The 18,177-nt window shown below is 40.7% G+C and overlaps 1 protein-coding gene across 4 annotated transcripts in view; it reads left to right on the top strand.

Annotated features, from left to right (window-relative positions):
• The first annotated feature begins 546 nt into the window (after positions 1 to 546).
• Positions 547 to 18,177, top strand: part of arhgef9 (Cdc42 guanine nucleotide exchange factor 9) — a 57,528-nt gene continuing 39,897 nt past the window's right edge. The window contains exons 1-5 of one of the 4 annotated variants that reach the window (XM_023329124.1): positions 547 to 819; positions 4,435 to 6,098; positions 8,341 to 8,679; positions 9,438 to 9,564; positions 9,658 to 9,767. In XM_023329124.1, the coding sequence (XP_023184892.1) occupies positions 4,518 to 6,098; positions 8,341 to 8,679; positions 9,438 to 9,564; positions 9,658 to 9,767 (2,157 nt within the window). In that variant the 5' untranslated portion in view covers positions 547 to 819; positions 4,435 to 4,517. The remainder of the gene's footprint in view (positions 820 to 4,434; positions 6,099 to 8,340; positions 8,680 to 9,437; positions 9,565 to 9,657; positions 9,768 to 18,177) is intronic. The other 3 variants (XM_023329126.1, XM_023329125.1, XM_023329127.1) reach the window with 3 other exon arrangements.

Below are 18,177 nucleotides of genomic sequence, written 5' to 3'. Positions count from 1 at the left end.
ATTCACCTACGTAATATGTTGAAAATAAATAAAAAAACAGGCCATGACATGTGGCTTTACTGGTGATCTGGAACAAGTTTGGTTGACTTAACAGACAATCCTGCTATAAAAAAAATAATAATAGTAAAACCGAGCACATTCAAAAAGGAATTTTGAATAAATATTTCTGTCTCTCTTGTTAATTATAAAGCAAACTGTGTTAAATGTAGAATACAAAAATAAACACACAAGCATGGAAAAAAATACAAGGCCTATGATGTGCTTAAATGCAAGAGAAGTGATGTAGGAGAAGTGATGGGGGGCTCAGGGGGGGCAGCGGACCAAATTCTGCTTAGGACCTTGTTCAACTTTGGGCCGGTCCTGGCTGATAGGGTTAGGGTTAATACCATTTTCGCAGAACTGTTGGGGGCGGTGGGGTGTGTATGTGTGTGAGAGCGAAAGACAAAGAGAGAGAAAGAGCGTGCGTGTCTGCGCGTGTGTTTGCGTGAGAGCTTTATCACAAATCAGAGTTGTCGGCATCTGCAGGAGCTTTACGGGGCAAGAGTTCACGCACTCCGTCTAAACTCGGGGAGTTTCTTCAGCTCTGGTGAAAGCTGACGAAGTTTTAAAGCCCCACAAACCAAACACGTGAGAAATAAAGGGAGTAGCTATCCACAATAATACATCCGCCTTTTTTTTTCTCCTTTTTTTTTTTTTTTTGAACAGGCGGACTGAAAGTTAAGGCAGTGCCTGAGTTCACCCGCTGTTCAGGCGGTGTCTGACTGCGTTACGGGACAGCAGCGGAGATGCCCTGTTGAACACGGCGGAGCTGTGCTGCGGGTGAGTCCACAGCTGGAACTTCATTTTTTTGAGTTTAGGTTAGCTAAAAAAAAAAAATAAAATAAACGCGTTTCAGTTTATTCATGTTTGTTAGTTGTAAAACCGTCCCCGGTGGATACACTGACAATGTCAGTGTTTGGGTCCGACTGAAGTAGGTAAATTGCGTCAACGAGAGTGTTTATAGGCGCAACATTCCTGTGAAATAAGAGCAAAAATTAACGCCCAAAGAAACGGAGAAAAATACACCAACTGTATTCTTCTTTAGTTAAAACTAAGTAGCTACGCAATAACTTTGTAGCAGTGACAGGAAAAGACAGCCTGTGAGCACTTAGTAGCCATAGGCTCTAATAACTGTACTACACATTACTAATGGGATATTACAATATAATTTGAAATAAAGTTTATGAGTAGTAGCTGCGATAATATGTTTAGATTTAAATAAATTGAGTGCGCAGTTTAAAAACTGATTGAAAGTAGTTGTAACAGAGCCTGTCCAAATGTAAATTTGGGAACTCATTCCATTCAAACTATTTGTCCACCAGCCACCTCAGCAAACCTATATCTGCTTCTTACTGTCCATGCTGGATCTTTATTGTAACAGGCACTCACCTCCTCTTGTTCAAAAGGTAGCTATAGTCAGCCAACAATAAATTCCTTAAAGGAATTGCTCATATTTATTAAAAACAAGGTCTTTCTTGCTCTTCAAACAGGAGATATTGCCTATATTTTTTTATTTTGTTTAAACTTTTTAGTTTCTAGCAGCTAATCAAAGCTGACCCAAGAACAAAGTGGACATCTTACCATTTTAAGACAACTGCATTCTGAAACGTTTTGTACAGTTTTGTAAGGTTTACATTCTGGCTTTACAACAAGCTATTTTTTTTTTATTTTTTATTTTTTAAACTGCATGGACTCTTTAGCCGGGACAATTTTCAAGCACTCCCAAAATCACCAGCAAGTAACTCCGACCACTTGAAAGGTTTTTACACCTACAGTTTGAGTAGTCACACATTTGTCGTGAAATGTGACTTTAACAGATTAATCAAATATAAGTTGTCCATTGTAAAGTGTTGTGCAGAACCCATGCAGGCCGTGACTGGCATAAGACTGAAGCCCACAAACATCATCAAAAGAATGGCTTTCCTCCTTTGTGATGCTTTGCCAAGCCCTTCCTGTTCCAGCAGCAGTTTGTTTGTGGGAATTTTTTATGCCCTCAGCTTTTGTCTTCATCGAGTGAAGTACAGGGTATCCCACGGCCTGGACTTTAAAAACATACTTTTTGAAGCATTATCACCCATGTCATGTTTGGATGCTTCAAATCAACCAGGACATTTTCAGGTTGATCGTTTGATTTATCACCCAAAAAGGGCAGTGCTCTGAAACTGCTCTTGTTTTCTAACATGTTTTAGGTTGCACATTGTCTAAATGTTGCCTATGAATGGCTTCCACCATGTGCTGAGCTCTGTAGATCTTGTGAGGACTTTAGATCTTCTTACATATTTGATTTGGTTTGCTTCTTGGCATTGCTATGAGAGTTTCTTTGCTTACATTTCTCTGAAGTAGCTACATGTACATGAAAAAATCTTAGTTATCGCCAAATCTTTTGATAGAATAGACTAAGAAAGCTTTTATATAATTTTATTTCCTTTGCTCTATAGCTTATGATACAGATAAACAATAAGTAAAAAGCTGCCTCTCTTTAGGGAGTCTTTCTTTTATTTTTTTTATTTTCTTCAAATTTTAGAAACAACCAGTGTCAGTGACAGTCTTGAGGTGGCACCCCAAAACCAAAACCAATTATTGAATTTCAGCATTTTTTTATAATGTTGTCAAGTATTTATATATATTAGAGTGCCTCTGTAAAGCAGTGGTAACCCTTAAACCATTGTATTTAATTTGTGTTTTATTTGCTGGACCAACTCATAGTAGCATTTATAAAAAAAAGAATACATATTTTATATATATATATATTCTTAAACAATACATATTCAATAAGTTTTATTCAGCACTCCTTTCACTGGCATTCCTAATTAAAATAAAGCACAACTAATTGTCTTCCGAAGACACATAATTGTTAAGCAGAGTCAAATTGCTTTAAATTAATCTCAGTTTCATTCCAGCTGCTCTCTGAAGGCCTGTGAAGACATTTTATAGAGAACATTTGTGAACAATAATCAGCATGAAGACCAAGGAACACAGCTGACAGGACAGGGATTGCAGAGTTGTGGAGTCGTGTAAAGCAGGGCCCAGGCTAGAAAACAATATGCCATGGAGCACTGCTTAATCCATCTTCGAAAGGGGCAAGCGTATGCTTACACTTTCAAAGTAACCCAGATATGGTAGTCCACCTATGGAGGCATTAATCAAGAGAAGCAGCCAGGAAGCCCATCTTCCACAGGGACGGGGAATCTGGAGCTAAATACAGGACAATCGTGGAAGAAAACAACTTAAGATCAGGGTGGAGACTTGCCTTTCAGCAAGAAAACAAAGCTACAATAAAATAGCTCAACTCAAAGCAGAGTTGTATGTTAGAGTGGCCCAGTCAAAGCTCAGTCCTAAATACAAATGGAAGGCTTGAAATAGCTATTTTTTATGCTCTCAAGACTGATTCTGCTTGATTTGTATTGCAAAGGAGAATGAGCAGAAATATTTTTCTTGAGGATAAAACAAAGCTGGTATCAAATACGGAAAAAGGTTTAGTTCTACCAAGTATAGGCTCAGGAGGGATCTGAATACAAACACATGTCAAATTCGTATAAAGAAAACTTAAAGCTTGTGGTTTTAACATGACCAAATGTGAAAAATAAGATTTTGTATCAAACTAATATACTGTATGTTCAGATGTTTCCATTCCTATCTCTATGATCGCAGAATTTGCATTTGTAGAAAACTTTGTATTGATTAAAAAAATGTTACCAGTAAAAAAAACAAACAAACAAAAAAACATGTTAAATGTGAATTGTGATATCCGATTAAAAGGCCAGAACTTTGAAACCCATCCTTGCTTCAGAAGTCTAGCAACAAGAGCAATGTCTGCCAAAGGCCTCGATTATGTAAGATGCCCCCCTATATACATCACAGGGATTACCAAACAGGGGTAATTACCATGTGGCCGGGTAGAAAGCATCATCATCATCCCCAAAAGAAGCTTATCTAAGTGGTGTGATGATGTCACAGCAGAAGCAGGTCTGAAATAACCAGACATCCCTGTAGTAAGTGTTTCCATGGCAACGCAGCCTCCCGGTTAAACGGGGGATGGGGGACTGTGTCTCAAATAATTACTTTGGATAATTGGTACCAAATATGATGGGAAGGGGGGTAGGGGGGTGGAGCTGTTGCTGACTTGAGGAACAGAAGCCCCTGTTTGAGAATCACAGTCTAACTCTCTCACTGTGATAATTTTCATATCAGGTATTGCTGAAAAGTTGACCCTGGGTGAGACACATCTGTCAGACTGATTTTACTCCCCTATATTTTCTGTAACATCGTTGGCATTCATTGCATGCATTTCCGGGTTTCTCGGTGTAAGTTAGAATTGAAGGAGCATATATGAAATGACAGTGTTGTCAGTTTAACGTCAGATTGCTGAATAAGAATGTGTTTTTGCTCCTTCAGGTGTTTGACAAAAGCAAGAGAGAGAGTGGACCTAAACATGATGTTCACCGGAGCTGATAGCTGACACTGTAGAATGAGAGAGGATGGAGCAGACAGACAGCCCTGCCTCAGAGAGCAGCAACCCTAATGGGTATGTCAACCGAATGTTCAATGTTTCTCTGGACGTGGAGAACGAGACAGGCAGTGTTTGTATTCAGGAGACGGGGCCGGGGCCCGTGGAGGTGCAAAAAGAGAGCCAAGCTGCCTCCTCTCAGACCCCTGTCAAGGACAGACAGGAGGTCAACCGGAGGGCCCGTGCCACGGGGGGCATCTGGCGCATCTTAAACCGAAAAAGAGCCATCCCTGAGATGGAAAGGAGACCCCACTCCATGATCCTCCCTGGAGAAGCTTCTATCCCTAAACTCTCGTTTGCAGACAAAGTTCGGTCTTTTAAGAAGCTAAAATCCCCCGCTGTGTTCAGAGGAAAAACCGGGAAGTTGTCCACTGCCAAGTTCACCGGCTCCTTGGTGGACGAGGAGTCTTTCTGCCGTGACATCGGCACTCCACAGCAGATCAGCAAGAGCACCCTTCGAAATAGAGGGAAGAGGCATTCGTATGCCGGCTACTCCGTGGACTTCAACTGCTCGTTTGAAGACCTGGACCTATCTGCACCAATAGATGGCCTCCAGCCCACTGTTACAGGAGAGACTGTTGTCCAGAATGGCTGTAAACCTTCTGAAAGAATTTCATACACTAAGAGAAACAATAGCAACTCAAACAGCTGCAACAAAGTCAGCGCAGACTGTGAGGAGCCCAGTGTTAGGAGTAGCCCCAGAACCCATCATAGTGGAGGGAGGAGGCACAAAGATGTTTGGAGTTACCTGAGGAGGATTTCCCTCTTGGGGAAAAGTAATCCTGTGTACTCAGAGAGAAGCTTTGACTCTGAGCTCCCCTCGTTGGACAAAACCACGGATTCAGATTTTGGATCTGTAGACTTTGAGAGTGTCAGAGACTTTCAGCCGCCGCCCCCGAAACAATCGGACACAAAGGGACACTTTGGTGGTCTCTTTAAGTTTTTTAATAGTGTAGCAGAATCTGCCAGAAAATGGCGGACAACTTCACGGTCCTTCTCTCCTCCGGAGGGAGAGAGGACTCCAATGACCTCCCAGCGGGCCCCACAGCACTCAGCGGACAACATTCACAGTGTTTCTCTCACACTCCACAATGAAGGATCTTTAAAACCCCAACCAACAGAACTGTTGCCGCTCGCTGCTCAATCCTCAAATCCCAGTAGCTTTGACGGTGAAACGCCAGCGACCACAACCGGTGGACAATCCCCCGAACTTGCCTTAAAAGCCTTTAGAGCTGCTTCAGGATCTCAAGCTGCTAATGGCCTTCAGAACCCGGACAACGTGACAAACCACAAATCCACGGCGATTGTAGAGAATCATATTCAGGATTCAAGTTTAAGCGTGGAGGCTGAAGCTGATGCTGAGAGGGTTCAGTTGAACTGCCTGTGTCAAGAGGAAAAGGTAGGGGGACAGAAAGGAAATGAGCAGGATTCCAGGGATACTCCGCTCGACTCCCACCAAGTACAGGAAGTGAATGTCCAATCACAACAAGGTGATAAAGAAAGCACAGCCAATAGCGTAACAGCCTCAGATTCTACTGAAGAAATTTTTAAGGTAAGGAATGAAAACCTGAAAAGTGCTAATAATAATAATTATTATTTCTTTTGTTAAGCTGTTGTTGTATCTCTATTAAGCTGTTGTCTCTATTTCTTTAAGAGAATACCATATCCATGTGTAATATGTGGTGTTTTTATTTTCCATAACCACATTTCATTGCAGGCATTTTCCCCTTCATTAACTTTCCCAGAGGCATGTGTCATGTAATTACTGCACAAATGCTAAAAAGTTCATTTATGTAACTGCCTTAACCATGGTCATTCTTCTGCTTATTAAAAAAAGTCACCGGCAACCTGGAATATAAAGTGCATCAGAGCTGCTTCATATATCTTTATGATACGGTCTGGAGTGGCTGAATGGATAGGTATGAGACAGCAGCCCTGATGTTGTCCTTTTGCCCCATCTGTTGGAGAAAAGAGGTTACAGTAAATATATAAAAAAAAAAAAACACACAGCAGCATGTTACAAAAGTTTGTCCTTCCCCGTTTGGCCAGCTTTTTGTAGCCTGCAAGGATAGCTTGCATTTCCCATCGAGCCTGCAGTGTCGGGCTGCAGCGGCCCCAGAGGTCCATGACGTCAGCGCCTCGTAACGGCGACCTCCCCTTCTCAGAATTAGTCATCTCCCTCCTAGTCATCCCAACGAGTCAGGGCACGTTAGCTTCTGACTAAATGAGATATGACATCTCAATACTCAGCACACTTTCATAGGGGTTTATTATGCAGAGGCAAGAGCTTTAGGAGCTTTTGTTTAGGGAAAAGTACTAATCTTGTGTTCCACAACCGTGTAGCAAGGTCCTGCGTTTACATCTAGGTGGGAATCAGATCTATACATGAAAGTTCAACTGAGTTCCTTTACTTTTTAATTATGTCCTTAAGCCATTTGTGTTTCAAAATTCAATTTCTAAACCACTACTGCTTAAAAAGACAAATTCATATCATTGGGTAGCTTATTTAATTTGGAGTACAGAAGCCTACACACAGTGTCTTGTAATAGTTTTTGTGCCTCTTTAAAAGGTTGCACATTTTATTAAGATTTTATACATAAAGTAAAGCATTGTTGCTAAGCGGAAGAATCATTACAAATGGTTTTTAAATTGTTTTACATTTACACCTCTTTAGTTTGACAGTCTTGGATAAAATCCAGTGGAGCCAATACCTTGTAAAATCACTCAACTAGCATGTAGAGTTAATCTCTGTGTGATATAATCTGAAAATAAACATAGCTTTCCTGTAAAGACTTTTGGGATTTCTTAGAGAACTTGAGTGAACAAACAGCGTCATAAAGTTTAAAGCAGAGACAGATTATGAAACAAATTCCCAAGCTTCAAGCAACCTGTGCTGTTTGAACCATCATCTGGCTAGCCACCTAAACTAACATACCCAAAAATGAGAGTTTTAATGAAGTAGCTAAAAGGCCCATGGTAACTATGGACACGTGAGCAAATCTGTTAGCGACACAATTATTAGCCATGCATTTGTTGTCAAAAGAAATAATAATAAATCAAAACCTTGCCTTTTCAGGTGTGCACAGGTGCCCAGATTTTATCAGTAGTTTCATTAGACTATGAGATTGTAGAAAATTACTTAAAGGTTGATTGTCAAAGTGGATACCAATTGAAGCTTAAGGGGTATAACTTCTTGTTTGGCACAGCACTATTGTTCCATCATGCATTCCCCATCAAAAATATCTGGAAATAATTATTTATATGAAGTACATGCATACCTACAGAAAGTCTTGATGCAGAATGAAGAGTTCTTTATTTATTCATATATGATGTGCAGCTAACAGCGGCAGCAGACAAGACCAGAACTTAGAAAACCCCCCTGTGGTATGATGGAACGTCTTGATTTAGTGATGTGTCAAAACATGTTTCCAGATCTAGTTTGAGGGCTGCAAACTAGACTGTAAAAGTGGTTTTCTTTAGACTTTTCATCATGATTAAGTAATGAAATGAGCATGTGCATTATTTACAACCCTTCTTAATAATTACCTCATGGTAAGAAAAAGGAAAAAAAGTGTTAGTCTGTCTCTTAAACTCAGTGGTTTTTCTTACCTGGTTACTCGCACATGCATTGCAAGTAGAGACACGAAGTGTCGACTGATGGAATTTATTTTTGCACAGAAATATGAAGCGTAGCTTGTCAAAACTGCAGACGTACTTGCCTTATTCCCTGCACAAGAAATGCATTGTTGCGTTTGTATGTGGGCCAAGCAGTTGAGTATCTCTGCCAATCCCAGCTGTGTGAGCAGATTGCCAGTAAGACAGGCTGCAGTGTGAGGCAGCCCGGACCAGCCCCGGCCCAGTCTTGCACAGAGAAGACCTCTGTGCTTCACAGGCGGTTGCTCCACCGTCCCCGTCCGGCCTCGGCAGTGCTGGACCTGTGGAGGTCCAACCCGGAACGCGAGATCTACACACATTATAGCGAGGTGGGCTCCCTGCCCCAGCTGAGACGCAGGCCCGCTGCCACCATGCTGCACTCCCCAGGGCAGAGACGGACGGCTGCGCGCTCCAGGCCTTGTTCTGTCATAGAGAGCAGTGTTACTAGAGAGACCCAGTCGACGGAGCTGCCTCACAGAGTAAGATGTCAAGGAGCTCGATTGTTTCTAAAATTAAAAAATAAATCAGATACTACCTTAAAATATGCATTTTCAGAGTCTATAATATGCAGATGTGAGAATATATCTAGCTAAAAGTAGGATGGCCAAGACTCACTAGTGGGCTCCACCAACTCACTGATAAATATAGAGCATGTCCGTAATGAATCAAGCACACTCTCCAGGCTTTGAAGGGCAGCCCAGTACTAACCCAGTATTTATATGCCGCTCACTGTTAGTTGCAACAATGCCTGCATGCTCTGCCTCATTTACAGAGGCCTGCATTTCTGAACACTGCATTTTCCCTCTCTTTTTCTTTGCCTCCGTCTCACCAATTCCAATTTTTTTCCCTTCTTCTCCCATCTTTTTTGGCTTCTCTGTATCCATCCTTCATTTTCAGTCTTTCTCAGTGGCCAATTTTCTGCCTCATCGCTCCCATAAGCTTTACCTCTCATTGGCCTAACCCGGAGTCAGTTCATTTTAACCTGAGAGAACGCCTTGGTCGGCATGATGTATAGTCTGTCTTGGTTTGCTGCGGAGCACGCATGGAGGCCAGTGCACCAGAATAGAGTTGCTGGGATGTGGAATAATTATATTCACAGCAAAAAAAAAAAGAAAAAAAGGGGGACAACGCAGAGAGGAAGGTTTCTTTTAAGGTGAAGGGTAGAACAGTGTGTGATTGTGTGATTTGCAGTCGCGTTATGTGGAATACATGTCCTAACTACCCCAGTACCCTCTAGGCTTTGTCTCGCCCTCCGGGAGTGTCGCCACTCGAGCCCCCACAAAGGGCATCTCTGCAGCGGTGTCGCTCGCTGCCTCTTCCCCCCAGCACTCTCACTGCCTTGGCTTTGCTCCTGCCTTCTTCGGGTAATAGCACATATTCTTGCTAGCAATGAATTTGCAGATTTATGCACGCTTTCTTAATTCTTGACCCGTTTTTCCGTGTGCTTCCCACCCTAGTGGACATGGGCCAGTCGTCCTCGTCAGTGCGCCTGAGGTCTGGAGGCTCCACCAGCTGCAGGAGGAAGAGGCTGTTGAGACCCGGGTCAGAACCACTGCAGGTCAACATAGTGAGTCAGACACACCCCTCAAATCACCTTGCAGAGTGCTGCAGCTTTATTTAGGCTGTATTTCTGCCAGTAAGTTTATGATACCGAGACCTGGCTTATGCAAGCATAGCCCAATGAGGTTTTTTCAGAGAAAATAAGCAAGTGCTAAAATGGCTTTAGTGGGTGAGGGAAATGATTTGTCTAAAAGGTGCAGATGTTGAGGAATGTCATGCTGCACTCTGAAGGAGTTAGGTCACTTTCGCCCTTAAATTTCTAACATAAAAAATATCAAATTTCTGGTGAAATCTGAATGAAAATTGGCTGATGTATTAATAATATTTTCACATAGTATCCAACTCAGTGCTTTGCAAAAGTATTGACACCTCTTGAACTTGTCCACATTTTGTTACGTTACATCCAGAGGCATTTTGTTAGGATTTATGTGACTTACTAACACAAAGTAGGGTATAATATTGAGGTGGAAAGATAAGGATACGTGGTTTTCAATGTTTTTCCAAATAAAGATTTGTAAAGTTCTCCTGCATTTGTATTCATCCCTCCAGAGTCAATAGTAGAACCATCTTTTATTGCTATTACCTCTTTATGACTGTTTTTACCCATTTGCCTTTGCAAAATAGTTCAGCCTCACTCAGATTAGAGGAAAAGTAGTTAAATTCAGGTCTGGACTTTGACTGGACCATTCCAACACATGACTATGCTTTGATCTAAGCTATTCCATTGTAGCTGTGGGTATATTTAGGGTTGTTGTCCTATCTTTTGGAGCCTCCAAACTGGTTTTCTTCAAGAAGTGAGCAGCTTTAGTGTACCTGCAGAAGAAAAGTATGCACACAGGATGATGCTGCCACCACCATGTTTTCAATGGTGCTCAAGAGGATGTTCAGTATTACTGCCAGTGTTTGGTATGGAGGACTGAATGTTTATTCTCTGGTTTCATCTGATCAGAGCATCTTCTGATCTAAGCATATTTTTATGTCTCTTCTAAAGTTTATTTAGGGGTATCAGAAAAAAAAGAGAGCAGAAAAACAAATGTGTGCCTCACTTTTAAGGTTTTTATTAATAACTTACTTATTTTCATGTTTAATCATATCCCACTTTACTTCGCTTGGTGTGGTCCTACCACAAAAATCCCAATAAATTAGATTAAATTTTGTGATTTTAATATGACAAAATGTGAAAAAAGATCACAGGATGTCAATATTTTTGTAAAGCAGTGTATCTACAAGGCTGCGTCTTTGTCAGCTGTGTAAAAATTAGCTGCAGTAGATGTAATGCTACACAGGAAGCAAATCTGGGCCTTTCAGCGCCGATCCTTTGATGTGCAAGTGGCCTCTTGGGAACTCCAGGGGAAGGAGAGGCAAAGATTTTCTAAAATATCCATGACGGTGCGGGGAACAGTTCTCCAGCTGAGCCCGGGTTGTCTGTCCGTGAAACCTTGAATGCATAGATCCCACATTGATTCTGTTGTTTAATCACAAAAAGCCACTTCTCAGCTTCCAATGAGTTTTCCTGAATGTGCTAACAGCTATGTTTCTATGTTTTTGTGAAATGTACATCTGCATGCTGCGATGTAAGGAAATGCATAATGCCTGCAATGTCATAAAAGCATCTGGATAATGTTTTCTTTACATTGAAACAATTCGTGATTTGCATCCACAGACGACTGCAGATAGTAAATTAAGTAATATAGGCAGCTCATTGTCACTACAGTGATGCAGTCTGTTGATGTGGCAGATTATGAGCCCCCACTGTCAGCTTTTCACGGCTGCCACGTCTCTGGATCGAAACCGAGTAAGCTGCGTCCTTGAGGAAACGAGAAAGCTGCGTTTTGACTTTGATTATAACTTTTTTCCCCTTCGTCTTCTTCTTCTTCCTGATCTAAATTGTATTTGTGAACCGGGCACGTTGTTGCTATGACATTCGGCTGGCTCCCGTTCAGCTTCTTTGCTTCTATCTTTAGGCATCCTTTTTAAGCATGAGCTAAAAAGAGAAAGTGTGTGGGTGAAAAGAGAGAAAAAGGGGTGGGAGAGAAGGGATGAGAGATGCTCCCTTTGTCACGGCCCTCCCCTGGGGGCTGCGAACACGGACATGTAACGCTGAAGAATTCGAGCTTGAATGGCGAGAGACTGAGATTCAAATGAGATACTGTTATTTTTATGGAACAAATCCGAAAGTCGCTCATGAAATACTAATAAGAAACATCAACAGTGAACAAAAAAAAAAAAAAATGGGGCTGCAAGATATCTTGGCTTCCCTGCAGGCAAATGGTTTTCTCTCACAGGGCTGTCTTCCTTGGATGTGCTGTTTGGAATACAGTTAAGTGTATGTTACAGTCTTCCTGTTATGATGACGACTGAAGCCGTGAGGCCGCAGGCAGAGAGAAAGCATTCTCACTGCAGTGGATTAGCTACTAATGCTGACGCCTCTTTTCTCCCTTTCATTTAAATGGATTTCTCCCCCAGTTCTGCTCTCCTCCTTCCCTTACTTTCCTCCTCTCCATTTCTGCTCTGGTGTTACACTTTCATCATGGCTTCCTTCCCCCGCCCCACCCGCCACTCGTCTCCACTTCTGTCCCGTCCCATTCTACACTTTGAATTAAAAAAATGAAAAATAAAAATGTGGGCAGTGGCAGTGTTTAATTCCTGTGCAGATAACAGGTCTGCGTGATGAGTGTTGCTAGTTTCTGCGCCCGAAGCTCTGCTGTCAACTTGTCCAGAAGGAGGGGAGTTGTCTTATTAGGGATTTCATGCAGATTAGGACTTTCAACAGAAATTGTATATGATTAAGTTGCAGTATTAATCATATTATGCAATGGTATCCAGTTACTATGAATACATGAGTCAGCAGGCAGGAGCTAGTTGGCCAAACAGCAAGGCATGGATGAAAAGGAGCAAAGTTGAGTTGAAGGACTTCTTCTTGTTCTTCTTTCTATCCTTGTGAGGAGCAGCAGCACCAAAAATGAGCTAATACAAATGATTTAAACACTTTTTCACATTTTGTTGCTTTATACACACAAAAAGCTAAATGTTATTTTGGGATTATATGGAGCACCAATAAAAATAACAGAGAAGTGAAAGGAAAATTATACATCGTTTTCAAAATGTTTACAAATATGAAACTGAATAGTGTTAAGTGCATTTATATCCAGCCATCTTTACTTTGATACCCCTAAATAAAATCTAATTTACATCATTATTAGGGACCCGTGTGTGACTTAGTCTAAGCAGAAATGCAGATTATTTGGGAGACAACAAATTAGACAAGAAAGAAATATTTTGGGGGATGGAAAGCTAATGCCTGGTTCACGCTGCCAGATTTTTAAATTGTCGGCTGATTTTCAAAGCTGGAGAGACACAACACATGACGATAATATTTTCTTACCTGTAACATGTTTGGTGTGAAGTGTGTGGAGTTGAGCCATATGGAAAGAGCAAAACATCACGCACAAACATTTAGATGTGAGACAGGAAACCTCGCAAAACCTCCTGACACCAAACGTGAGTTCAGATTAACAAACATGGCCGACTGACAAGAAGCAATGGCAATACATTATGGACTAACAGAAAAAAAAACAATAGAAAAAGATGTCTCTGATGTCCGCCAGACTTTATAGTGCGCCATGGCCATTGTTTTGTCTTCTTTGTTTAGAATCCCCCTGGGAGTTTCCATCCCCTTGCTTTCTGATTGGCTGCAGGTCGGGTTCAACAGGCTGCGTGCTCATCTGTCCTCAGGGGACACTGCACACGCTGCGATGTCGGGTCAAGACAATCCAACATGTTGAAAACAGTCCTGATGTCTTTCCAAGTGGACCAGATCACTCTTAACACACCAAACACAGCAGGAATAACTCTTGAAATTACCTTAAGACCCATCCTGATAATCAGGGCATTTTTAAGATTCTCCATAAGGAGAAAACTGGTATAAACGTCTTGCCATATTAACTAGGCATAACAGTTGTTAATTGGGTCATTTTGGCAGAAAGAAACTGCCTCTAGATTTCCTTTGCTTCACATTTTTCCACTTATTTGTTGGGTACATGAAATCTGAAACATATACACTGCAGTTTGTGTTTATAGATAGACAATTTTAAAGTTGTGTGAGTTTTTTTGCCTTTTAATTGCTAAAATACAGAGTGACTCTGCATCCTCTTCATCCTCTTCAGACACACATGTACGCCCTTTACATGCTGCTATCCAGAATTCAGTATTAAATCTGTCAGGACAGATGAGTCATTACATTGACATCTTTATTATTAGATTAGTAGCGAGTAGCACCAGCTAACGATATCGTAGCCAAACACGCTGTACATGTAATTTCACCTAAGGCCTTATTTCAGAGAAGCCTTGGGAATAGATCCATGCCCAAAATAACTGCGCACATGCATAGATTGCGCGATAACCCAAAGGCGACCCAGAATCCTTCATCAGCGTTCATTCAGCATTGTTCACCTGCCAGCGCGCCAACAGCTGTTGCTGTTTGGGAGTACATGGTGAGCTCTGATTAATAGCAGTGTCCCTGCCTGAGTCTGAAGCGGATGGTTGGATCAGAGCTTCCCCGGGCTGATTCTTCCCTAAGAAATGGGTTGATGGTGTATACATGGCTATGTGACCACATTTATGCTGAGTGTGTTTGTATGCGTGTTAGGGAAAGGAGAAAGGCTCAGGGCCTTTCTCTTACATAAGCATAAAGGCGGATTCCACCGGTCACTGCAAAAGCCATTTGGACTTTTCAGGAGAGCTGCATGCTCTCTGGTACTGGAGGAGCCGTGCTCACTGGCCCATCCTGTTTTACAGCCTCGTCCTGTTGTACACTGTATTCTGTCAGATCATGCGCAGACTTGTGTGTGTGCAGCTCATGTCTCATCAGAGCCGGAGTATGCACCGTTCCATCTCTATGCTGCGCTGCTGGCACGTTGGAGGAGTAATAACAAGGTTGCACTAACAGGCAGTGATTCCTATAATGACATTTTTTAACACATAAACACTTTCTGCTGAACAGCAGCGGTCTCTTTTGGGTCGTATTCCATTTCTAATTTACCAGGATTCACACTGTCCACTATTTGTGACTCACTGTTTATTTTTAGGCCAGATGGTTGGTTTTCAAGGATTAATCCATTCCAGGGCCTTCAGTCAAAATACTGTTACATGCTGTCAGTCTGTCTGACAGGACAGTCTTAGTGATCATTTTGTGTCGTTTTTTTCTGAATTGTTTACACTTTTTCCCAACTTACTTTACAGCCTTTATATTGCAAAGTTGGAATAATAAACGATTATTATTATTATTATTATTATTATTATTATTATTAGAGTGATAACAATTTGATCGATAACACTGACAGAATTTTGGCACTTAAGCGTCCTCTAATTGTAGGAGCCTAACTAACTTTTCAGTTAGTTTGCAGATAATAAGCAAACTAAGCTGATGTTAGTGGACTATTTAGTCAGATAATCAGCTCATGTAGACGTTTTATGTATTTTGTCCAATGAAATTCACCACAGACTTCATAGAGCAGGTTGTGGATTTCATATTGAGTCTCATATCATGTTGAATTTTGATGCAGTATAATTTGTTGTGCACTAGAAAAGCAGGGTACAGACAATTTAATGTCGATATCCTGCCATATGGTTGAAGTAGTTTTAGTTTTTAGTTTATAGGCTGTTCAGTTTTTCATTCCATATTGAATTTTACCCACTAGATCTTTCTTTATTACTCTTAAGAAGCAAAAGAAGAATTGAAAATGAAGCCAAAGAATTTACAGTAATAATTGAATTTGTCAACTAATTTTCTCAAAATAAATTGTGAAATTGAATTTGGACTCATTGCACAGCCCTAGAAAACAGACAGTCAGTATGTGGTGTAGATTTTTTTCACATGCTATAAAGCTGATGGTCTTAATTCCTATTCAATGATTGCCTCAGTTTTTTTGTTTTTTTCATGAACATAGCTATTACGTATGTTTTTGGTTCTTTTATCATTTTAAATGATTCCAAAGATGTCTTCTCATTTTCAACAAGACTCCTAATTGTATTTATATGTGAAAGGAATGACACATTATGCATGTATTACACATGTATTTGTATTTTATAAATGTTTTTGTCTGTGCAGCTTCTTCATTCAGAGAAGGGAAAAGGTTTGTAGCTTTCACTGTGAAACACTGCCCAGAACTATCATGCTAACAATGAATCATCAAGTGCTCTGAGAGTCTGATTTTACTAACTACCCCAGCTGCATTTTGTAATTTAAATCAAACACACTCCTCTAACCATGATCACTTTATCCTGCCATAAAATAATGAGACAGAAGCTAACTGCCTTCTCAGTTTCCTGAGAGTTTGGATGTATCCTGGAGGGCTCTGAGTACGATGGGCTGCATTTTTCTGGCAGCTGCCACTTCTCGTGTACATTATTTAGCCTAACTTTCTCCCTCTGACCTCCTTGCTACTGTGCTACACCGCATGTGGCATAAGAGCAAACTCTCCACTGTAGACACGGATTATGCAACCACCCATCCGAGGTCTTTGTAGTTTTACCTCATTCTCCATTCTTTGCGCGCCTCCTTTTTTTTTCTTCTGTGACCTAAGAACTCATTCCTTTCCCTCTTTCTCTTCTTTACGGATCAGTTTTTCTCCCCTAATGTTTTTTTTCCTTCTGTGTCCCTTCACCTTGTCCTCCCTTGCCTCTTCCCATTCCTCCCCTTCAGGCATGTGAGAACACCTGCCTGCTGCAGCCTGGTGTGTGTGTGAAAGTGTTTGTATGCATGTTTTTTTGTTGTTGTTGTTCTTGCGATCATCCATGCCTGTGTGTAGTCATATTAGTTTGGGAGTCAAACTATATAATAAACTGTGACAAACTATATATTGTGAGAATTCATCCATTCAAAGTGATATATTTTATTTTTTATGTTAACTTTGATGATAAAAATAGAAACTCTACATTTACTTTATTTAAAAATCTGAATATTGCATAATACCAATTGAAAAGCACAAATATTATGTGATGGCCTTCCCACGTGTCAGGCTCACTGCTTACTTTACAATTGTTCAGTAGAGAGCTATTATTGCATTGACGCTCTTTACTGAGTTTGGCATCCAGGTACATCAATGGAAAATTGAGTGGAAGGAAAAAGGTTTTGAGGGGGAAAAAGCTATACAGGCAGCAGAGATAATTACTGCAGTATAAAGTAAAGCCCATTCAGGAATATTCACAAGGACTGAAACTAACACAAAGACATTATGGGCTCCAACTGTCACATTCCTCATATTAAACCACTCCTAAACCACAGACAACATCAGAGTTGTCTTACTTAAGAATAAAAAATGACTGGAATGTTGCTCAGGGGCCCAACGTCCTCTTTTCAGCTGAATATAAATGATGCATTTGATTTTGGGAACCAGCGTCCCAGAGAGACGTTTTCACAGTCGTAATGATTTGGGGAGTCACGTCATCTGCTGGTGTTATAAAACTGTATAATACCAAATGTATTTATGAAGCACTTTTAAAACAACAAATGATCACCCCATATGTTACGTCATGCTGATTTGATGCAGTATTCCATGCAAAAGCAGCTTCAATCAAGTAATGAGTGTATATTGTAAGTAAACATTTTTTTAATTGAAAATCTTTTTGACATTTATCTTCTAAATTTTTGAGAAATTGGGGCTAAAATTGTGAAAATTAAGAAATGAATTAATTTTTTTTAAGTGAATTACAGAAATAAATGTCAATTTACTTAGAGGGACCTGTAAAAATCTTCACGCAGATGATTTTTCGTTTGATAAACGGCATGAACAGTAACCTCAGGATGGATCCGAAAGGACAAATCTCTCCCCTGCTTCCCAGTGCTCAGGGCCGCAGGTGGCAAAGTCAGGGCTCTGATGAATAGTGACAATAGTGAGCATGAACACTCACAACCAGCGCAGCAGAATGGGAGTAAAGTGGCACTGATTCAGGCAACCAAGCAAATCATTACACAGTTCATTTGAGTGTTTCCCATGTTCCACAGCTGGGATTTCAAATGATCTCTTTTGCTTTATTTTATAACACACTGGTACTGATTCTGAGAATCATAAATAGATTTGGGGAGGCTATGGCTTTATCTTTTCTCCTAAAAGTTGATTTCTTGTTGCTTTGTTATTATGTTTTGTTGTGGAAGGAGTACTAGCAAAGATGACTCAATGAAGAGGCTTTTTTAAGGGCTGAGAAATAAAACATGCAATTGTGTCTTTTATTTTCATCAGATCTGCAGCCCTAGTTTCAAATGCAGGGAAAATAGAATATTTTCTTGTGAAATGAGAATATTAATAACTTTGACATGTGTGTGCAATGAATATAAAATTGTGGCAAATTGCTGTTCTTCCGATACTGGCTTGGTTTTTTAATCCAAGTGAAAAATGTGTATACTTCTAAACGTTTTG

The sequence above is a fragment of the Xiphophorus maculatus genome, chromosome 23 (assembly GCF_002775205.1).
Source record: "Xiphophorus maculatus strain JP 163 A chromosome 23, X_maculatus-5.0-male, whole genome shotgun sequence".
In the NCBI taxonomy this organism is placed as follows: domain Eukaryota; kingdom Metazoa; phylum Chordata; class Actinopteri; order Cyprinodontiformes; family Poeciliidae; genus Xiphophorus; species Xiphophorus maculatus.
Note: the sequence above shows the minus strand (reverse complement) of the source record. Positions and strands in the feature narration are given on the sequence as shown.